Source organism: Hyaena hyaena, unplaced genomic scaffold, assembly GCF_003009895.1.
Source record: "Hyaena hyaena isolate Hyena2069 unplaced genomic scaffold, ASM300989v1 scaffold_149, whole genome shotgun sequence".
Taxonomy (NCBI): Eukaryota; Metazoa; Chordata; class Mammalia; order Carnivora; family Hyaenidae; genus Hyaena; species Hyaena hyaena.
In genome coordinates, this window is record NW_024080781.1 from 368,875 (window position 1) to 392,263 (window position 23,389).

General features: G+C 38.4%; 1 protein-coding gene across 2 annotated transcripts in view; it reads left to right on the plus strand.

Annotated features, from left to right (window-relative positions):
- The window catches only part of RAPGEF5 (Rap guanine nucleotide exchange factor 5), a 223,580-nt gene that overhangs the window by 64,033 nt on the left and 136,158 nt on the right, over window positions 1–23,389 (plus strand). For both annotated transcript variants that reach the window (XM_039238850.1, XM_039238851.1), the window contains 2 exons: window positions 504–570; window positions 21,672–21,720. In XM_039238850.1, the coding sequence (XP_039094781.1) occupies window positions 504–570; window positions 21,672–21,720 (116 nt within the window). The remainder of the gene's footprint in view (window positions 1–503; window positions 571–21,671; window positions 21,721–23,389) is intronic.

The following is a 23,389-nucleotide window of genomic DNA, read 5'->3' on the forward strand; positions in this document are numbered from 1 at the left end:
GCTGTGCTTCTGCGGCTATTATATTCTACATAATTCCTGTCACAGTATTAGGCCTGTAATAGACCATTTCAAAACAAATCTGTTTTGGGTGAAACACAGATGTAGTGGAAAATTCATGTTTCAGATTTTCAAAATCTGGATTTAGACGAGGAGGGAACTCTAGTACCTAACCACCTTCCATTCACATCTGCTTATGCTTTGTGCATGCCCACATTTGTAAATCTATCGTGTCAGGACTATTGTGTGATATCATTAGGAAACATATACTCTATCCTCAGGATTTAATTGGTATATGATAAAGGGGTTCTTGCTAATTGATCCTGAAGGAACAGTTGGCCTACAACAGAGTTGTGTCCCCTGGCATTATTGACACCACGTTATTTGCATGGGCACTTTCACTAACATATTAAACAATAATGCCCTTATTTGCCCTGTGTTCTCCGTAACTTGGTAGATAATTGAGCAACCAAAACTAAGAGTAAATTATTCTTGGTTTTTCACAGGTCTCATCAGAAAATCGAAGACTCAGAAGAAAGCAGTGATGAAATTCTTGCACGGCTAACGTCTGCGGTAAGGCCTTGCAGTTTCCCTGCCTGAGGGTGCGGAAGATGATGAAGGCCAGGGTCTTCAAAGAGAGGCAGTATGGGTGGCGGCAGAGAGATACTTGCTCTGTGGTTGCATGTTGATATAGGAGACCCACATCAAGTCAAAAGGAAACATGACCTTGATTTACTACTCTCAATGCAGCTTCTCCAGCAAGATCATACATATTCCTAGTGGAAAGTTCCTGAAACCTTAGTGGAGGCGTGACATTTGATTTTTAAAATATAGTATGACTTAACCTAGGGGATGTTGTGACCTGTTGTACAAAGGAGAAAATATGACAGGTTTCATTAGAGGGAAAAAAAAAAAGAATTACGTCAACTAACAAAAGGCCAGATCGTTCATTTCTAATGTACTAGGTTGCAACATTTTCATTGTTTACTAAAGCCACTAATCAGAGTGGGTAATTGCCTTGTTAGTTGAAGAAAAGGTCATGCATGCCCTTCATAATACAAAAAGCAAGCTGTGGTTGCTACTCACTGAGCCCTAGTTTTTGACAGGCTCTCGTAATCCTATCTGATAAAATCTTTATCCATTGGTTTGACTTTCTGGAAACTTTTCTAGCCTTCCCAAAGATGCTTTAGTTTGTTTTAACTGCCTTATTGAAATGGTAATTGGTGAAAATTATGCTGGATTATGTACATGGATGAAACTGACTTTCACAGAGTTTTATACACCAAGTCTTAGCATCTATGCATACTTGAAAGTTAAAAGTTGCCTTTCCTACTGTTCTGGAATGTAACTTAGAAAAGTAGTTTTTCACTAAATACAGTGACTGGTGGTATAAAAACTTAATGTGAAACAGAATCTTGAAGCATGTTAAGGAAAAAATTTAACATGACCTTTGCAGGTTTTTTTTTAATTTAAATTTTTTGTATTGAGGTATAATTGACATACAATGTTACATCAGTTTTAGGTATGTAACCTAATGATTTGATGTGTGTGTGTGTGTGTGTGTGTGTGTATGAAAATGATTACCATAATATGTAATACAGAATACTTTTTTTGTGTGATGTGGACTTTTAAGATATGCTCTCTTAGCAACTTTTCAAATATCCATAGGTCACCATGCTGTATAGTATATCCCACAACACATTTATTTTATAACTGGAAGTTTGTACTTTTTTGTTTAAGTTTATTTTGAGAAAGAGAGAGTGCACATGCATGTGTGCACATGAGCAGGGACAGGACAGAGAGAGAGGGAGAGAGAGAACCCCGAGCAGGCTCTGCCCTTGTCTATACAGAGCCTGATGTGGAACTGAAACTCACAAACCACAGGATCATGACCTGAGCTGAAACCAAGTGTCACATGCTTAACCAACTGAGCCATCCAGGTGAACTGGAAGTTTGTACCTTTTGACCCCCTTTACCTAATGTTCCCACCCCTGAATTTCTCACCTCTAGCAACCACCGATCTGTTCTATATATCTATGAGCTTGTTTTTTGTGGTGGTGGTTCTTGTTTTTAGATTATACATACATATGAGATCACATGCTATTTCTCTTTATCTGATTGATTTCACTTATTATAATGCTTCAAGTACCATCCATGTTGTCACAGATGGTAAGATCTCACTCTTTTTTATGACAAAGCAGTGTTCCATTGCATATAGATACCACATCTGTTTTCGCCATTCATCCATCAGTGGGCCTATAGGCTATTTCAATATCTTGGCTATTGTAAATAATGCTTTAGTGAACTTAGGGGTGCATATATGTTGTAGTGTTTTGTTTTTTCTAGATAAATACCCAGAAATAGAATTGTTGGGTCTTATGGTAGTTCTATTTTTAATCTTTTGAGGCACCTCCATACTGTTTTCCAAAGTGGCTATGCCAGTTTACATTCCCATGAGCAGTGCACAAAAGTGCCCTCTTCTCTATATTCTCTCCAGCATTTGTTATTTCTTGGTTTGTTTGGTTTTTGTTTGTTTGTTTGTTTTTTGGAAGATAGCTTTCTCATAGGTGTGAGGTAATATCTCATTGTGGTCTTGATTTGCATTTCCCTGATGATTAGTGATGTTGAACGTCCTCTCAATTACCTGTTGGTCCTCTGTCTTACTCTTTAGGTCTTCTGCCCATTTTTAGTTGGGTTGTTTGTTTTTTTTCTGTTTCATGGTATGAGTTCTTGATATATTTTGGTAGACATGTGACTTGTAAATATTTATCAGATATATGACTTGTAAAAATTTTCTCCTCTTCAGCAAGTTGCCTTTTCATTTTATTGGTTTCCCTTTGCTGTACAGAAGGTTTTTAATTTGATATAGTCCCAGTTAATGATTCTTGCTTTTGTTGCTTTTGCTTTTGGTATTGTATCCAAAAAATCATTGCCAAGACCAATGTCAAAGGGGTTACAATGTCTAGGAGTTTTGTGGTCTTTCAGGTCTTACAGTCAAGTCATTAATCCATTTTGAATTGAATTTTGTGTATGATGTAAGAAAATGATCTAGCTTCTTTTGCATGCAGCTGTTCAGTATTTCCAACACCATTTAATGAAGAGATCATCCTTTCTTCATTATATATTCTTTGTTGTACATTAATTGGCCATATGTGGGTTGGTTTATGTCTAAGCTCTTTATTCTCTTTGATCTGCATGTCTGTTTTTATGCCAGTACCATAGTGTTTTGATTACTATAGCTTTGTCAACAGTTTAAAATCAGGGGGCATGATGCTTCCAGGTTTGTTCTTCTTTCTCAAGATTACTTTGGCTCTTTAGAACCTTCTGTGGCTCCATAAAAATTTCACAGTTGTTTGTTCTTATTTCTGTGAAAAATGCCATTGGAATTTTGACAGGGGTTATACTGAATCTGTAGATTATGCAGTTTAAACTGTTGACCACCGAGGAGTACCTGTTGTATGCAGAACCATTATAGCCATCTATTTAAAAAACACTCACTGTGGACCGGATACTGTGTCAAACATTGTGTTTGTTTGTACATACACATGTATACACATTCTGTTCAGCTTCACAACCCTATGAAGTAGGTGGGCATTATCCCTGTTGTATAGATAGGAAAGTTTGTAGAGGTTAAGTAGCTTGCCCAAGGTCATTCACTTAAAAAGGAACAAAGCCAGGATCTAAACTCAGAATTTTCTACTTCCTAATTATGTTTTCTTAACTACTATGCCTCATTTTCTTTGTAATGGAATATATTACTGGGATAGTTGCAGAAGCAGCAAAGACCTATAAGATGTTTCCTATAGCCATACCAGGAAGACAGAGAGTTAAGTTACAAAGCGATGGCAGTTGAGTACCAAGTATAGTGGTGTATAGTAGATTCAGGAACGGTAACAGAAAGCATCACTGAAGAGACTTGAACTATCGTTGAAGGCAGTCAGGATTTGAACATGTGGTAATTAGGAGGATGTGTACTCTAGCAGTGGGGTTTATTGTGTGCAGGTGAAGGAATAAAAGGGTAGAAAGGGAAAATACTGAGATGCCCAACTGGCTAGAGAAGGTCCCAGCTAAGAAAAGTGAAAGACTTTTTGAACAACATATTAACATTATGGAATAGACATTTAAGAAAAAAAGAAAGATGATGAACACCTGGCTTAGTTGGTAGACCATGCAACTTTTGATCTCAGAGTTGTGAGATCAAGCCCCTAGGTTGGGTGTAGAGCTTACTTAAAAGAAAAAAGAAAAGACAAAAAAAAGAAGGGAAAAAGATGAGTTGAAGAGGGGGAGACTGAAAGGCTGACAAAAACCTACTTTATTGCGGTATTTGTGGGAACCAAAAGAAAAATGAGTTCAAAAGGGATCACAGAGAATTTTTAAAAAAATCAGTATGACTAGGTGAAGGTGGAAGGTGGAAGAGGAGTCAGAATGAATGGAAAAGTGATGATACAAGTAGGAAGTTGAGTAAAATACTTGGAAGGAAACATATAGAGTTTGGACATACTGAGTTTGAGGACATAGAAACATAAAATATATAAACATTCAAGAAACACCTGGACATGTGAATCTGGAGCATAGAGAGGTAGGGGCTAAAGTGACAGGAATCAGTCACAGAGAGGTTGCCACTTGAAGAGCAAAGTGGTAGGTGGGGCCTTGGGGAGCATCCACAGTAAGAGAGAAGGAAGATGAGAGGACCGTGAGAGAAAAATAACTGAATGGTTTATACTATGAAAATAAAATTCAGGAGAGCCTCTGAGGGGTGCCTTGGTGACTCAATCGGTTAAGTGTCCAACTTCAGCTCAGTTCATGAATTTGAGCCTTGGATTGGAACCTGGAGCCTGCTTCAGATTCTGTGTCTCTGTCTCCCTCTGCCCCTTTCCAGCTTGCGCTCTGTCTCTCTCTCACTCAAAAATAAAGACATTAAAAAAATTTTTAGAAAGCCCCTGAAAAGGTAGGATAGACAGCAAAGTGTTTGCTATATATTTGGTTGAAGTGATCTTACTCAAATAATCTCCAGGCTAAAAGATTGAATGGATTGAGGTAAGGTATGGGAGTAGTGGTATCTAGTGATGAGAATAAAGTACAGAAAAGAAAATTTCATCTCTTTAAATCCATGGGTCATTGGTCTAGGATAGTGAAAATATCATTGAAGTGAAATTGAGGACCTTGATTCTTCCAACAATGTGTCATTGGTTAAGTTTTTGGACTAGACAGTCTCTTAAGTTATAAAAGTCCTTCATGCATTGTATAAGCGTTTGTGAAGGAATCATTGTGCCTCATGTCTTCACAATGTAGTCATTCCTATGGCAGTGGCATCAAAACTTTGTGACGTAGGTGTAAACACCATGTAGGAAGGAGAATATTTATGCACATCAATTCTTATCTACCATGACCCCCAAACACATTAAGGAAGAACAAAAGTGACATGCAATGTGGAGTTGTTCTATTTTTTTTTTTTTTACTTTTTTTAATGTTTTATTTATTTCTGAGAGAAAGAGACAGCATGAGCAGGAGAGGGTCAGAGAGAGAGGGAGACACAGAATCCGAAGCAGGTTCCAGGCTCTGAGCTAGCTATCAGCACAGAGCCTGATGCGGGACTCGAACCCACAACTGTGAGATCATGACCTGAGCTGAAGTTGGACGCCTAACCAACTGAGCCACCCAGGTGCCCCACAATGTGGAGTTGTTAATCTGTTCTTCAAGGGTTTGTGTCTGGGGACACTGCAAAGGGAGTGGTAATCTCTAGCAGTATGATTTTTTGTGCTTTTTAATTCCCCTCTTGTTATTCAAACTTGGGAGCTTTGTATATATGGTCTTACAAGAGATTGTTCATTTCTTTAACGCCAGTAGTTTATTCTTCCAGCTTTGGTTCATCAAGGGGAAGGTCCTGTCCTCTAAAAAAAACCATACCTGATGTTCTACCCTGGAAGAAAATCTCACGAGTCATTTTTTATATTCAAGGAACATAAGAAGACAGTGCATGTGTAGAAATAAAAATGTCATGATAACTCAGTCAGGTTTATAGTTGTTAAATTTACACAAACATGAATAATAAAAATGTTCTAGCCATGTTACTAGTGATTTTCAGGAAAGAGCTACTCTCCCAAGTACCTAACATCGAAAAACCTTAACAGTAAGACTCTGTAAGAAGTTTTCAGTTTAGGGGGAAAGAACATGGCTCTAGTAGACACCTTGCATTATAGAAAGTCTACAGAAACCCTCTGGGCATTATTATCGGAAAAGAGTTTCCCTGTTTGTACATATGGTTTCTGCCTCAGCACCTTAGCTGTTTTTCTGATATCTTCTGACCCTACAAATTTTGTTAACTTGAAAACCTTTTCTTTCTCATTTACTGTGGGTCTTGGTTTGATAAAGATGAACAACTAAAAAGAGCCCTTGAATTACAACCTACCCTTTCCTATCCGTGAAGTCCTGAGCATTTTTTTAAAACATGAATTCTAAGTGTTCACAACAAAAGTATTCAGAATTGATGATACAGCTTTTATGTTTTTATTACAATCCAAGGTAAATTAAATGTAGGGGAAGAATTTATAGTGAATTAAATATTGGTTTGAAAGCCATCTTAGAATGTAAATTTCTGAAGTAAGCTAAATTTTGAGAAGAACTAAGTACTTGGAAATGTTCAAAGACAGGAAATGGAAACATGAGCATCCTTGAGTAAGAGATAAAGCTGATTCTAGGCTTCTATCTCTTGCTTACTTAAGCCCAGTGTCCAAAATAAACCTATTAGGCTATTTCTCTTTCTTTAGAATAATTTTCATGATGGAAATTATAGAGATAAGATGACACAAATACATTATCTGAGCTTAAGTGAAATTTATGATTTTTGTTCACACAGTCTAATTGTCAAGCTACTCAAGTAATGTAAGTTAGGCTAGTTGTGAATTATGTATATTAGATGCCTGTTTGGTGGGATGGTTACATTAGTTGCACTTACAAAAAGAGTAGGGGGGCTTGTAGTTTGGTACTCTAGGCTGCTTGGTCCTGAAGTGAGCCATCACTTAGGTGGTGAAAAAGAACAGTGTTGAGTGTCTGCAATTAAACATTAACCTGGTAGTAGCAGTGATGGAGGGTTTATGGGCATATCTTGGGAGATGACTTAAAATTACAAATCAAGCATTGCAGATTTAGGAAGAGAGATCAATGAGGAGAGGACAAAATCTAAAACTCTGGGACCATTAACTAGACACTCTCACTACCTTGTATTCCTTCTCCCGAGTTGATTTAGTTTAACATTCTTATCAGTTTAGATGATTTCTCTGTATGTGTCTGCTCTATCCACTTGCTCATTTTCTTTAGTTCATCCAACTTTATCCTCAAAGTTCTGCATATGGTGTTTGTTTGTTTGTTGAGAGAGAGAGAGGAGAGAAAATAAGCATGGACGCATGAGTAGGGGAGGGACAGAGGGAGAGAGAGTCTTAAGCAGGCTCCCTGACATGGTGCTCAGTCTCACAGCAGTGAGATCATGACCTCAGCTGAAATCAAGAGTTGAGCTTTGACCACTGATCTACCCAGGCACCCCTGCATATGATGCTTTTAATGGAATTTCTAAATTCCTTCTCATACGGTCTTCAGGCACAGTCTCATCCTCTGAGAAATACCACTGAGCTGAAAAAAAAATCTTGCCAAATTATAAATGGAGTGTCTGCTAAAAGTTCTGAAAGACCTTGAAGCAAATGACACCCCCCCCCCCGCCAAGCAAAAATACATGTTAGGATATATAATTTTTGGTGAAAGTATAAGAGAAAAAAAACCTGCTATGAAATTTTTTACATCTCACTAGGAACAAAAAACATGGTTTTAACTGACTGCTGCCCATCGTCACTGTCACAGAAACATTTTTCCCTGCTCAGTGTCCAGAAGTTGTGGCTTAACTCCATCAGTTTTCACATCACCTATGAACTTGTTCTCACATGATTTCTAGCATTTTTGTAGTTAAAGCCTTGTTTTCACTTTTTCTCCATCTTGGATCCTACTTTCTGGTTAGAACAGACCTAGTTTACTCTCATTCACTAAGACCTGCACCTAACTTGGGCCTTTGTCTGATTCTTCTCTCAATTTGTCTTTTCCTTAGAGTTCTTGGGAAATACTTATTACGGAGACACAAGGAACTGGGTCTTAATGAACAGGCAGTACACGAGGGAACTCAAGGATGCAGACTTTTCGAGATGCTCTGCCTTGCTGGCTCTTTTCTTCCTCTGCTATTGCCTGTTCTTGTGTTCTGCTTTTGAACATTTGGATCTCCTCTCATTTGCCATGTCCAATCTTTTAATCTGAAGCTTCAGTCTTTTTCTCTAAGGATGTGCCTTTCACAGGCTTTGGGAAGCATGTAATGGAGCTAGGATTCTCTCAGTTCATACTTGAATCTGTGCACTGGGTTTGATACATTAGAGAAATTCCCTTTTGAACAGTAGTGTCTGAAGATAACAGTGACAGCTTTTTCAATTGGAAACTTAAAAAATGGTATTAGTGTAGAGAGCAGAAGTAGCCTGGGATCTGGGTTTTGAGTAATCTTTAGAAGCTCAGAATTTTAGAGATCTACTTAAGATTGTGTGCCAAATTAGCAAGGTTTGGGAACAGTCTTAGGGTAGTGAGAGTGGGGAGAGTCAGTCACATTTCACACATGATAAGCACAATCCAGTGAGGATTTTTTACCATATTTAGAAATAGATTTTTAAAACACTGAAATGGTAGTTTCCACTCACCCCTTTTTCCTGGCTATCTGCCTCTTCCTTTCTGGAGAATGGAGAAAAGGAGTGTAGTTAATCTTCCTTTTCTTAGTCTATCAGGGACTTGAGTGGGCATGTTTCCTCAGAGAATAAAAGTAAGTTAATCCCCCAGGGAACAACTAACCTTCTGTCTGGCTGCTACAGGACCATGAACATCCTGTTACCTTATATTTCTTATCTGTAGGGAACAGAAAATTCCTACTTGGAATCCTTACCTTGCCTTCAATTTTTCCAGGGGTTTAAGAGCTACAACGTGATTTGGGGGAAGGCCAGGTAGATTGAGTTTTGAGAAAAAGTGTCAAATGAGGCCCTAGACTAAGACAGACCTGGTTTCAAAGAACATCAAAAAGGCACCAGGGGAATTGTAGCACGTATCTGGAATGGTATCCATTGTTCTTGTCCTTTACAAAGAGCCAAGGGACTTGTTAGTACCTTCCTTTACTGTTGTTTAGAGCTCCACTCGTTAGCTAGTGTCTGAAGAGTCTTGGGCTGTGGATTATAGGTCTCTGGGATCACTTGGATAGCTAGAAAACCTTCAGTTTTCCTCAGATAGGATCTCACAGTGACACTTCACTAACCCGTGACTGTCAATATATTTTAAAAAAATTTTTAAAGTTTATTTGTTCACTTAGAGAGTACAAGTGGGGGAGGGGCAGAGGGAGAGAGGGAGAGACAATCCCAAGCAGGCTTTGCACTGACAGTGCAATGTGGGGCTTGAACTCACAAATAGTGAGATCATGACCTGAGCTGATGTCAGACTTGTAACCAGCTGAGCCACCCAGGCACCCACATGACTGTCAGTATTTGAAGAGATAACCAAATGATAGATTCCTATTTTTTGTCAATTAAAAATGCTTATATGATTTATATCTATTGCACATCAGAATGGTTTTCGTCATCCTGGGAATAAATCCCTAAATGCAACATGGACACACACACACACACACACACACACACAACTTTTTAACATTATTTACGGAGTTATCTCTGTTTCCAAAGAAACCATTTGCATGTACTCTGATTATATGATACTCTCATTTAACTCTAGCCTTGAGAATTTGGTTTTGATGAGCAGCATAAAACATGCCGTTTTGCCTACTGAAATGATGCCAGCGAGGGAACATTTATTTAAAAGCATTTGTTCAGAAAGCGTGAGTGTATTGAACCCATTCACCAAACATTTGTTCAGAAAGTGTGAGTGTATAGAACCCATTCAAGAATAAAACAGGTCTCAACAAATCCCTGTGAACAGGAGTAGAAGTGTGTGTTTTTGTATGTGTGTGCATGTTGTGTATTCATGTATATGATCATATTGGGGTATCTCTTGCCAAGATGAAAATCATTTTGATATGCAAAACATAGGAGACATTTTTAATTGACAAAGAATAGAAATACACCATTCAGCTATCAACTTGTATATTGACAGTCATAGGTTTGTAAAGTGTTACTGTGAAAACTTATCTGAGGGATCATTAAAGGAATGATCCATGAACATTTTGTATTGGACTGCTGCTTCATGCATTTGCTTAAAATAGAACTTCTTATAGCTGCTTAGGTGAAATGTAGGTTTGCATCCTTATGGCAATGTGAATAGCATCTTATGTCCATACACGTAGCAGGACCAGGAGACATATTAAAAAATGAAAATTACTTGAGTTTTTTGTGGTGATGGAATAAGGGGGATTTTAACTTATTTCCTGTTATAGTGTTATAGAACAGTTTACGTGAATTCTGGGTAGAAATCATGTGAGTTCCACTCCTATATTTGTAAGTGTCAAAATGATGATAAAGCCAGTAGTGAGTTGTCACTACCGTAGGTTATGTCTGCAGTTCTCTTTTTATTTATCTGATACCTGGATTGTTTGATTTGAACATAAAGACTTTGCAATTGAAAAAAACCTTCAGAGTAGAAAACACTTCTGTAATGAAACTACTCATTAGTAACTCATTATTAACTTAAGTGTTTATTACTTCCTAGGTTCTTTTTCTTGTGTGTGTACTCTTTTATGGAAAAAACAAGACTCTTTTATTTTGTGATCTGTACTTTTCACTGAGTATGTCTTCAGTAGTGAAAAGTTCCTCCTGTAGCATTTGTTGTGGTTCCAAAGCATCACATTCCATGGATTTTTCATTATCTCCTATTTTTGAACATTGTGGTTATTTTCAATCTTTTGCTATTATAAACAACACAGAAATGAACTTCTTTGTGGGGGAAATTATTGAAGAAAGTTTCTTGCAGATCCCATTTATTATCCTCTTGTTGATTAAGGAAGACATGGGTAAAGGGCTACGACTGGCTAATATACGTTGAGTTACTATCTTGTGCAGGCATTCTGCTAATGTTTTTCGTGCTCTGTCAAATTTCAGTCGTGCAGAGCTGGGTGTGCTATCCTTCACATTAGAAAGATGGAGCATTTGAGATAGGAAGTATTAATAAAGAGTCCACATGAAATTTAAAATAATAGTTCAGGGTTCAAAAAGCAATTTACCACATTCTCTTCACTTAAAATATTTCATAGTTATTGAATAGGTCTCAGCAATTTGGGTTTGGGATTTGATTATAGAATTCTCTTCTTATTTCAACATTTTTATGAAATGAGACCTATAGAGTCACATTAAATAGTATTTTAATTTTTAACTTGTTCAGAATCATTAAATACTGGTAAACATGGCTGCCTGGTTTAGTAATTGAGAAATTCATTCAGACTGATTCTTAAGGTCTTCTGGTTCCATCGTGTGAACTCAGAGGCATACTCTGATTTTATAGCATGTAAATCATGTTCCAGAACCAGGCTCTATTGGCAAGTAGTGACACGGCCCTAATAGGTGTGCAGGTTTTCAGAAGGCTACGAGGATCTGTGTTATTGTCTGGTAGCTCTGATTATTTGAAAGTTCTTAGAGCTAAAGCATGCCTTTTTGTAACTTCACTCCATTGGTCTGAATTTTACTTCCAACTTTTCAAATATCCTAAGCTCATAATCATGGTCCTCCTAAGTCTTCATTGCAGCAACTACAAACACTTCATTTATATTCTTGATCACAAACACAAATATATGTACTAGGGGGTGATACCAGGAGCCAGGGTCAGAATGATGAGTAAAAGAGTCCATTTCAGGGGGCTTGTTATACACTATTGGCGACCCCCAGCTAAAGGGGAGATTTCACTAGCATGTGATAGAGCTACAATTGAGGTAAATGTTATAAAAGTATAAGCAGGGAGGGCTCAGCCCCATCGGGGGAGGTGGGTAATACTCAAGAGAAGACAGTACCTAACATGGGACTTGAAGGACAAGTAAGTGACAGTCACACAAAGTGTCTGTGCCTGAGTTAAGTTAGAGATTAACTGAATGGGAAAAGATGGCAGGCTGAGCTAAGTCAGGGACCCCTTACTTTTTGGCTTGAGACCCTGGGGGCATGGGGTTATTTGGTGTATGAGACATAGAGCATTTTATAGGCTAAGAAGAAGAAATGACCTCACATTTGGAAATGTTGAGTTTGAGCTACTTGTGGGATATTTAGGTCCAGGAGGTGAATGCATATGGGCCTCTAGGGCCCTAGAGATGCAGATATAATTGAAGCACTGTGAGTAAATGAGATTGCCTATGGAGAATGAGCAGAAAGAGAAGAAGATCTAGAAGGATGAGGATAGATCATGGAAGATCCCAAAGAAGAGCCTTGGGAGAAGAGAAAACGTAGCCAGAGAGTTGAAAGAGAAAAGCCTAGAGTATGTGGTGTCATGAAATCCTAGTGGCTCAGAAGAGAGTAGGAAACTGTGTCAAAGCCTGCAGAGAGGACCGGGAGAATAAAGAGTGCAGCACCTGCACATTGAGCTACAAGGAGGTGGCTATGGACACTGTCTCTTATCCTCCTGTGGACACTGTCTGCTCCTCATGAACCTAAACAGATGGTACTCCACACTGAACACCATCCAGATCTTCTGGATTCTATCACATTTGAGGTTTTGGTGGTTTTTTTTTTGTTTTTTTTTGTTTTTTTTTTGTGGCCCGAATATCATGCTTCTAGTAATGTTCCTAAAAGCATGGTTACTCATTCTAAGTCATCTCATTTCCATTGTTAATTTATACCATGCTTTTATAAAAAAAAATTATCAGATCTCTTTAATGTCAACCTTTGTGAAAGCAGATGTTCTAAATATCTAAAAATTATCAGATCATCTAAAAATTATCAGATCTTTTTAATGTGAACCTCTGTGAGGCAGACGTATGCACGTGTAGCAGACTTAAATAGCAGACTTGAAAACCTTAAGTGAAGGATTTGGGGGAGCCTGGGTGGTTCAGTTGGTTGAGCATCTGACTTCATCTCAGGTCATGATCTTGAGGTTCATGAGTACAAGCCCGTACAAGCCCCGTTTCAGGCTTTGTGTTGTCAGCTCGAAGCCTGGAGCCTGCTTCAGATTCTGTCTCTCCCTCTTTCTTCATCTCTCCCACTTGCACTCTGTCTCTCTCTCTCAAAAATAAATAAACATTTAAAAAATTTTTAATTAAAAAAAAAAAACCTAAGTGGAGGACTTGATTCCAGTTATCTTGTTGATTTCCAGCCCCTTCAACTTACATATTGGTCTTTGAATGGTCAGCTGTTGTCTAGGTTATAATAAAATTAATAGGCATATCTGTATATGTTCAACAGAAAATTCTGCCTAAAAGATTTTTTAAATATCCCTAGTACACTTGAAATAGATGAGTAAGCATATTTTATCATCCCAGCATGCTTAACAAATAACATCTTTGATACGGTGACAGCAATTACCAGGAAAACAACTATTTGTTAAATAAACTATTAGGTGGAGAGCAGTAGTGTCTAGACATATGTATAAATAACTTTCTTAATTTTCTAATTATTGGTTTCTAATTATTGGTTTTCTAATAGGTAATCACAAGATTATCCTTATGTGAAGCTTGTGGCAATATTAGCTCTTTGGAACAAAATAATGAATTTGGAAATAGGAAAACAGGCCTCTAAAGAAGGAACAAAGAAAATTGTAACTTAGCTTTTGGGAGTTCCTTCATAGGACGAAAGTCTAGCCACCATCAGTGCTCAGTTGTTATCTAAAAATGTGTTAATTCACCAAAGTGGCTAAAATGAGCAAATCAGGAGACTCTAGATGCTGGCGAGGATGTGGAGAAACGGACACCCTGCTACACTGTTGGTGGTAATGCAAACTGGTGTAGCCCCTCTGGAAAACAGTGTGGAGGTTCCTCAGGAAACTAACAATAAAACTCCCCTATGACCCAGGAATAGCACTGCTAGGAATTTACCCAAGGGATACAGAAATGCTGATGCATAGGAGCACATGGACCCCAATGTTCATAGCAGCACTCTTAACAATAGCCAAAACATAGAAAGAGCCTAAGTGTCCATCAACAGACGAATGGATCAAGAAGATGTGGTTTATCTATACCATGGAATACTACATGGCAACGAGAAAGAATGAAATCTGGCCATGTGTAGCAACATGGATGGACCTTTAGGGTGTTATGCTGAGCGAAATAAGTCAGAGAAGGACAAATATCATATGTTTGCATGTATAGGAGGATTAGGAGGAACTTAATGGAAGACCATGGGGGAGGAGAAGGGGGGAAATAGTGGGAGAAAGGGAGAGAGGCAAACCATGAAAGACTCTTGAATACTGGGAACAAACTGAGGACTGATGGGGGTGGGGGACAGGGGAGGGGGGAGATGGGCATGGAGGGGGGCACTTGTGGGGATGAGCACTGGGTGTTATATGGAAACCAACTTGACAATAAACTTTTTGTAAAAAAAAAAAAGAAAGAAAGAAAAAAAATGTGTTAATTACTCCAAGAAGCATATTTATTTTTTTTTCTGGAGTTCTTAATATCTTTCCTAGCTTAAGATGTTATAGTGGTTTAAAAGTAAATATAATTGGGACTAGGACAAGGGAGAAAATTGGATAGTGTTTCTTCTTACATTTAATTTAGGAAATTGAGAACTGATGGGGGTGGGGGACAGGGGAGGGGGGAGATGGGCATGGAGGGGGGCACTTGTGGGGATGAGCACTGGGTGTTATATGGAAACCAACTTGACAATAAACTTTTTGTAAAAAAAAAAAAGAAAGAAAGAAAAAAAATGTGTTAATTACTCCAAGAAGCATATTTATTTTTTTTTCTGGAGTTCTTAATATCTTTCCTAGCTTAAGATGTTATAGTGGTTTAAAAGTAAATATAATTGGGACTAGGACAAGGGAGAAAATTGGATAGTGTTTCTTCTTACATTTAATTTAGGAAATTGAGAAGGTAGTTTTTGTGTTTTTAAATGTTTTTATTTATTTTTGATAGAGAGAGAGAGAATGGGAGTGGTGGAGGGACAGAGAGAGAGACATAGAATCTGAAGCAGGCTCCAGGCTCTGAGCTGTCAGCATGGAGCTCAACGCAGGTCTCGAACTCAAGGACCACACGATCATGACCTGAGTCGATGTTGGATGCTTAACCAACTGAGCCACCAGGTGCCCCTCTGTGTTTTTAAAACATTTCAATCATGGTACCAAAATTTAAGTGTTTGTAAAATTAATAACTTTACTAAAAACTTTTAGGAAATCTTTGAACTGGAGATTTATTCAAAGTTAGTTTGTAAGGACAGCTCTCTGGTTAGCTAAGACTTTTGCCACAATTGATCCGTCTTCTCAAAATGATCTTCGTTTTATCCAGCTTGGTTTTCAAAGGTCTCTTCCTCTATGTCTTCTCAGTTAACCTCTCCCAGAGATGCTTCCTGGCACTCAGAGTTTGCAATTGACACTTTCTGTTGCCTCTTGAGTCTTGACATTGATACAAAAATAGCTTACTTTGCATTTGATGGCTGAAGGCACTGTTAAAGATTAAAGGAGAAGAGAAGACCTATTCTTCTTGAATTTCAGGACTATTTTGTGAACATCCCTGCTGGTTATTGAAGACATTTAAAATAGTGCTGAGACACCTGGGGTGGTGTGGTTCACTCGGTTAAGCAACAAACTCTTGTTTTCAGCTCTGGTTGTGATCTTGTGCTTGATATTAGGTTGAGCTCCACACTGGGCTCTCTCCTGACAGCATGGAGCCTGCTTGGGATTCTCTTTCTCTCTCTCTCTCTCTCTCTCTCTCTCTCTGTGCCCCTCCCTTGCTCATGTGTGCACACGCTCTCTCTCTCTCTCAAAATAAATAAATAAACATTTAAAATATTGCAACGTGTTTCTGATGAGCAACAAGGGGAGAGGGAAAGTTTTTGAGATATCTTAACCCCTTAATTACCCTCAATGTAGATATTCACAAGAGCATATATACCCTGAGCTATAGATGTGTTTTGAATTATTTAGTGATCTTGTGTATTGAGTAAACTATATTTTTAATTAAAGTTTAAGGTTCTTAGAAAGTGTCCTTGCAGTTTTCCTCTTACTTAAGTAGTTTGTGTCTGTGAAACTGTTGATGTAGTAACTGAATTTTATCATTTGATTGGATTACAGCATGATTCTATACCTAAACTACAGGAAAGGCTATGTTCCTTTACAGTGGAATTAAATTAGAGGAGAACAACATAAAAAGTAAAGATGGATTGCCAGTTGAAATGATTATAAGATTAAAAGGTTGAGTCTTGGGAAAACTAAGATACCTTATTGAATATAGCAGTGATTCTTAACCCTGGAAACAGCCTGAAATCTTTAGGAACCTTTGAAAAAAACAATAGCAGCAAGTACTGATGGCTGGACTCTCCCCCAGAGATTCTGACTTAGGTGGGGCTCAGTATCAGTAGTGTGCGGAGGCTCCCCAGGTGATTCTAATATGCAGTCAGGTTTGGAAACTGCTGAAATAGATTGATAAAAATCCAAGCTAGTTAAAGAAAGCATTTCTTAATAAAGCAGTAATTCCATAGCTGTCTGACAAGAGAAAACCTGAGGGGGAAAAATGAGGGAGGGATACTTTGAGTGTACCACGTTAGTAGAGGTTTATCATCTTTTACTCAGTTCTGAAATATAAAAGCTCTGAAAAATAAGTTTCTCATAACTTGATGACAAAGTCTAAACTACACTGAACATCCTGAGGCTTCTTCTAATCTTCTGTTGTCTCATTTGGTATGAATAGTTATTTATTTCATTGCAGAAATGTGTCTGATTTTTGATGACACATTGCCACCCCAGACCTCACTGATACTGGGACATAGATAGGATCCCTTTCTGAAATGTATAAAAGTTTGAATGCTGAAGTACATCTAGCCCCAAGGGCTTCAGTCATAGTGGAGAAGGATTATGATAGAAAAGGCCAAGGTAGTAACTGTACACTTTTTCTACTACCTAGGTAGTGGTTTAGCACCCACGTTAAATAATGACAATGGCCAGTATCAGCATGTAGCTCTTGGCTCTGCACGTGTGTCTTTATTTTTTAAAGTTTATGTATTTATGTATGTATTTACCTTGGGGGGCGAGAGAGAGAGAGAGAGAGAGCGAGCAAGCGAGCATGAACAGGGGAGGAGCAGAGAGAGAGGGAAAGAGAGAATCCCAAGCCAGCTTCATGTTGTTAGCACAGAGCCCATCATGGGGCTTGATCTCACCAACTAGAAGATCACGAATTGAGCCAAGATCAAGAATCTGATGCTCAACTGACTGAGCCAACCAGGCACTCCCGCATGTGTATCTTTCTTGAGCCTGGTGTAGAAGAGTATTCATTACTGTTATAGTGAGAGAAACCAAGGTTAACCAACAACACAGGTAGATAAAGTAGAAAGCTAACTATTTTCTTATAAAAGACTCTTGGATATAACAAAAGGCCTCAAAATTTAGTGGTTTAAAACTATATATTTATTATCCCAAATAGTTCCTGGGGGTGCCTCGTTAAGCATCCAACTCTTGATTCCAGCTCAGGTCATGATCTCACAGTTTATGTGTTGGAGCCCAGTGTTGGCGTCTGTGCTGACATCGTGGAGCCTGCTTGGGATTCTCCGTCTCCTGTCTCCCTCCCTCTGCCCCTCCTCTCCTGCTTGCTTACTCTCTCTCTTTCTCTCTCACACACATAAATAAACAAACATTAAAAAAAAAAAACAGTTCCTGAATGTCAGGAATTCAGGAGCATATCATAACTGGATGGCTTTTGCTTAGGGTCTCACAGGAAGTTGTGCAAATGTGGGCGAGGGTCCTGGCCATCTAAAGCCTAGACAGTGCTGGAACATGGGATTTCTTATTCAGTGCCAACCAATCCCTTATTAGAACTTAAATAAAATTCTAGTTTCTGTTTCTGCAGTCGCTCAAAGTTTTAGCCTTCTTTTAAAAAAACTTTTTTTAAACATTTTTATTTATTTTTGAGAGACAGAGACAGACAGATGGTGAGCAGAGGAGGGGCAGAAGGAGAGGAAGGCACATTATCTGAAGCAGGCTCCAGGCTCTGAGCTGTCAGCACAGAGCCCGACATGGGGCTCGAACCCACGGACTGTGAGATCATGACCTGACCTGAAATTGCATGCTTAACCAACTGAGCCACCTAGGCACCCCTTAGAGTTTTTTAGTTTTCAATATAATAATATTTGCATAGGAGGCCCTGAGTCCTTCTAATATTCTATTCTGAAGATTCGTGCTGGGAGTAGCTTATTAGTAGGGAATGTCTTCTCTTTGCATTTTTCTCTCCCCTAGGTCCTTTCCGTGTTGCTGTTGTTGTTTTAAAGATTACTTATGCATCCACCTCCTGTGGGTCAATGAATGATCGCTGACTATTGTCCTGGATAATACCATAAATAGACAAACAGGTCCCTGCCTCAGTGGAGCTTCCATCCAGAAGACAGGAATTAGTCATTCATTTGAAAATGATTAAAAACTTGCCAGTGTGCTTCAGAAAAAAGAAAAAAGTTTCTGTGAAGATGCTGTAGGAACGTGTAATAAGATCTTGGCTAGTTTGTGTTTTTGCTCCATCAGCACTTTGTCTTTTGTGTTTTTTAGGAAGAATACCCACCTTTGGGTTTTTTATCAAAAACCTCCATTTTGGGCAGAAACATGGAAACTATTCCACACCCCACTCTGCATAAAACACTTTTACGTCCTTCCTGATGGCAGACGTTCAGGGGATTTAGTGTAGCTCTATGGAGTCATCTCATTTACTTAAAAAAATTTTTTTTAAAGCTTAGATATCTTCTCCACTTACCTGTGAAGTTCTTGTCTCTCTCATTGGCCTCTCTCCTCTCCTTCAGTTCTGCCAAAATGTTGTGTCTGTTTCTTTTGCACCCTATTCCTTCCTTGCCCCACCACATCTTTGAAAAGATGAGATACTATACAAAGTTGGGAATCTAATACTTTCTTTTTCTTTTTCCTTTTTATTTTTAAATGTTTATTTATTATTGAGACAGAAACAGAGCATGAGTGGGGGAGGGGCAGAAAGAGAGAGGAAGACAGAGAATCCGAAGCTCTGTCAGCACAGAGCCCGGTACAGGGCTCAAACCCACAAACCTTGAGATCATGACCTGAGCTGAAGTTGGACACTTAACTGACTGAGCCACCCAGGTGCTTCCTAATAACCTGTTTTTATCTGAGCTCTTTATATTTTGAGATTTATTTCTAATTAGAGAAAGAAAAACTCTTGGAGAGCTGTGAATTTCAGGTATGGAAAACTGACTTCTGTCCCTGAACCACGATGGGATCTTCCCTGGGAGGTCTTAAAGTCAAGAAGCCATTGACAAGATCCCAGTGGGTGTTTATTGTCTGCATCTTTGTCCCCATCCCTGAGAATTTGTGACACTGTGAGAGAGGAAAATCCCAAATAGAGAGGGTCATTGTACTATAAACCTTTGAAACGATTTCAAATATTTATAAAGGATGCGATAAGTGATGTTTTCATTTATGGCTGTTTTTATTTGACTACCCATGCAAGTATTCGTAAAGAGTTTTTAGTGGTCACGTATCTTTTCTCTTTCCTCTGGCCCTCTATTTCTTTTTCTGCCTAAGTCCTTTTTTTTTTTTTTTTAAGTTTATTTACTTATTGAGAGAGAGAGTGAGAGAGCAAGAGCGAGCATGCATGTGTGAGCAGGGGAGGGGCAGAGAAAGAGGGAGAGAAAGAATCCCAAGCAGGCTCTGCACTGCCCAGTGTGGAGCTCAAACCCATGATCCATGAGAGATCATGACCTGAGCCAAAATCAAGAGTCAGACGCTTAACTGACTGAGCTACCCAGTGCCCCTTCCCTAAATTCTTCAGCTGCAAACTTTACTACCATGAGCATTTTCAGAGCTGACATCACAGGGTTGAAGAGAGACTGATAGTCTTCTCAGTACTGTATAATTTTCTAGAGAGAGTCTTAAGGTATCAAAGAGGGCGCTAAATCAAGAATATGCCATTTTTCATGGCACACACATACAAGCCAGACAGGGAAAACAGGGCAGTAAAGCAGTAGGGGAAACTGTCTTCCTCAGCGGGGTGATGCCTTGCCATTGTGAAAGCAGTTCACAGTGGAGTCCCAGAGTATAGCATATATATCTCCTTTCCCCTTCAAGTAAATGAATATAAATTAGATTAATTTCAATAGCAAATCTTCTGTAACCTTGAACTTGTGAGTTTTCCCTATAAAATGTCATTAGTGTAATGTATTAAGCTGCTTCCAAACTCACCAGCACTTCCAAACACCTGAATACACATATACTTCTAAGCTTAAAAGACTGTGTCCTGGAGAGGAATGAGCTTGCTCATTATGGAAATTTTGTTGCTGATAAACATAGATATTCCAAAGATTATTATCTTCATGGTATCTTTTTTTTTTTTTTTTTTTTTAGTCATGTTATTTTTGAAAGTGACTATGGTTGGGGGGCCTGGGTGGCTCAGTTGGATAAATGTCCAACTTTAGCTCAGGTTATGATTTTGCAGTTTGTGAGTTCAATTCCTGCTGACAGCTCAAAGCCTGGAGCCTTCTTCAGATTCTGTGTCTCCCTCTCTCTCTCTGCTCCTCCCCACTTGTGCTCTGTCTCTCAAAAATAAAAACATTTTTAAAAATTAAAAGAAAGTGACTATGGTTATATTTGTTTTAATGTTTATTTTTTGAGAGACTGAGAGCAAATGGGGGAGGGAGAGAGAGAGAGGGTGATAGAGGATCCCAAGTGGGCTCCCCTCTGACAGAAGAGAGCCTGACGTGGGGTTGAATTCACGAACCACGATATCATGACCTGAGCCAAAGTTGGACACCCAACTGACTGAGATACCCAAAGGCCCTGAAAGTAACTGTGGTTATCTTTTTTGTTTTTAAGTTCGTCTTTGAGAATGCTTTTAGGAAAGGACTTAAGCATTCAAAGTGGGGGGGGGGGGGTTGGAGAGGGACAGTGAGCAAGCAAAAATCTGGACAGATAAGTGGAGTTGAAGACACTTACAGTTTTAAAGTTCATTTTGTCTATTTCCATCTCACTCTCCCTGTGAGTCAATGGCACTTGCTTTTATGTGACATATTTTCCAGAATGGTTGCTGTAAACCTGTCAGACTTCAAGTGAACATTGATTGTGTTTGAGTAGAGATCCAATTACACCAGGATCCTCTATTTTAACTTTTCTAAAATTTCTATATAAGCTAGAATCTTTGAAGAATAAATAGTATTTAATATCTTTGTCAAGGTATCATACATGTTTTAATAAGTTATTATTTTCATTCTATCTGAATATCTTATATTTACAGTTTTGAGGCTCTTCCCTTCATCATAGCAAAAATACTAATGTTTTACAATGTATACATTCTGGCAACTGTCTAATTTATTTTATGTCCCTATGATTCTTCCAGATATTTGACCTAAAATTCCTTTGCAGGGGTTTTTCCATTATACTAAAAACAAACAAAACCCAAAAAAGTGACAGCAACATAACTTTAATTGCAATAATTCTTAATTTCAGTGCAGACCTAAGCACAGAGTACTGCTTTTGATAGCTTCATTTTTCTTATCCTCATTTTATTTTTTTTCCTCCTAATATCTTATCAGGTGCAGAGAGAGCTGGCAGCTGTGATTGCTTTGAAAGCAAGGAAGTCTGGTGAGTAGTCCTTCCTGGGGCTGAGTGTGTCTCAGGAAGCTGTGATGCAGAATGCAGAAAAGTATCACTGTGTGTTTTTAAAGTTACCTATTATCCCACTAAAATAGCATAAGCTATTATATATCGTTCTTTAAAATTTTACTGCCTTGTTTTATTTCATATTTCAAGGAAAAATAAAATTAAAAATAAATACGTTTATAGTCCATTGCAACTATGAAAAAAGTCTGAGTACAGAACTCAAGAAAGCAAACCACATTGCACTTACCTACCATAGTGACAGAGGAAACTAACATAAAGGTGGTCTTTGTTTAAGGGTATGTTTTTCATTTCAAAGTAGTTTCTTCTAAAAAGATTTGTGCAATGCCATTTAAAAGGGAGCATTTCATGTAAAACTAATTGAGTGGATCTGATCCCTAATACCTATAGGATACTATCTGAAAGCAATATGTGGAGAGGTAAAAGGAGCTTTCAATTGGATTTTGAAGGAGAGAAAGCCATACACTGCTGAAATTCAATATGAGATAGAGACTCACTGAGGTAGAAAAACACTTAAGAAGAGTGTCAGAGGGAGGCATCCTCTGCTGTTCACAGGGAGGAGATCCGTGCTGAATAGCAAGACAAACAGAAGGGAGACGCTTCTTGGATCATGGTAAACTGGAATAAGACTTTTCAGACAGAAAGACTATGACAAAATCAAAGAGATGACAAAAATTGAAGAACTAAATGGAACAGAAATATCTTGAGAACACAAACCATGCATTTTACATCTTTCTTTTTCCAATTAGAAACTCTTAGGAAAAAAGAAAGTCTAAGAATTGGCTTTTCTGTCAGTTAGCTTTTGAATCAAACATCCCTTAGTATGAATTAGCTTATTATATTTGTACTATTTTTTTTGTTGATTTGGCTGCTGTAGAGGACACAGGGACTGTATGCCATAAAGGTAGAGAGGAGGATGTAAAAGAACAGCGATCTTGGCCCCCAGGATGGTGAACAGAAAGTGCAGACTGAGTAGGGCTCCTCAGTGCCAGGATTAGATCGTGTCTATTTCCATAGATGGAGGCCAAGATGGAGAAAGGACATCAGTATAAAAGTTTCGAGAGGGAGGGCTTAAAAGTAAACTGTGCTAGAGCTGCTCTTGTTTTCTGTCCTCATAAAAAGACAAAACTTACAGTTTGTTTGAATTGGAATGGCAGTGCCTTTGAGAATAGGACTCTTTTTTTTTTTTTTTCTTTTTTTAAGTTTCAGAAAAAGTTAAGGGAAATAATAAACTTCCAGTGTGTCGTGGCTGGAGAAAAACAGAGTAAATAACTTTAGAAAGGGAGGCTGGAGAAGAGGGTTTGCTAATTCCCATAGAGTGGGATGGGAAGGCCTCTGGTAAAGGGCCTTTGAGAAGACCTGAAGGCAGTGAAGGGGTGGGCCCTGTGCCTGTTGAAACAAGCACCTTTGGACACAGATGTGGAAAATGTGTTCTCTATTTCTATAAGTTTTGTCCTTTCACAAATACTAAATAAATGAATAATACAGTATATAACCATTTGGAAATAGCTCTTTTCACTTGCCATAATTCTCTGGAGATTCATTCAGGTTGCTGTATATCAATAGCTCATTACTTTTTATTGCTGTATAGTATTCCATCATAGGAATGTATGACAGCATGTTTACCATTCAC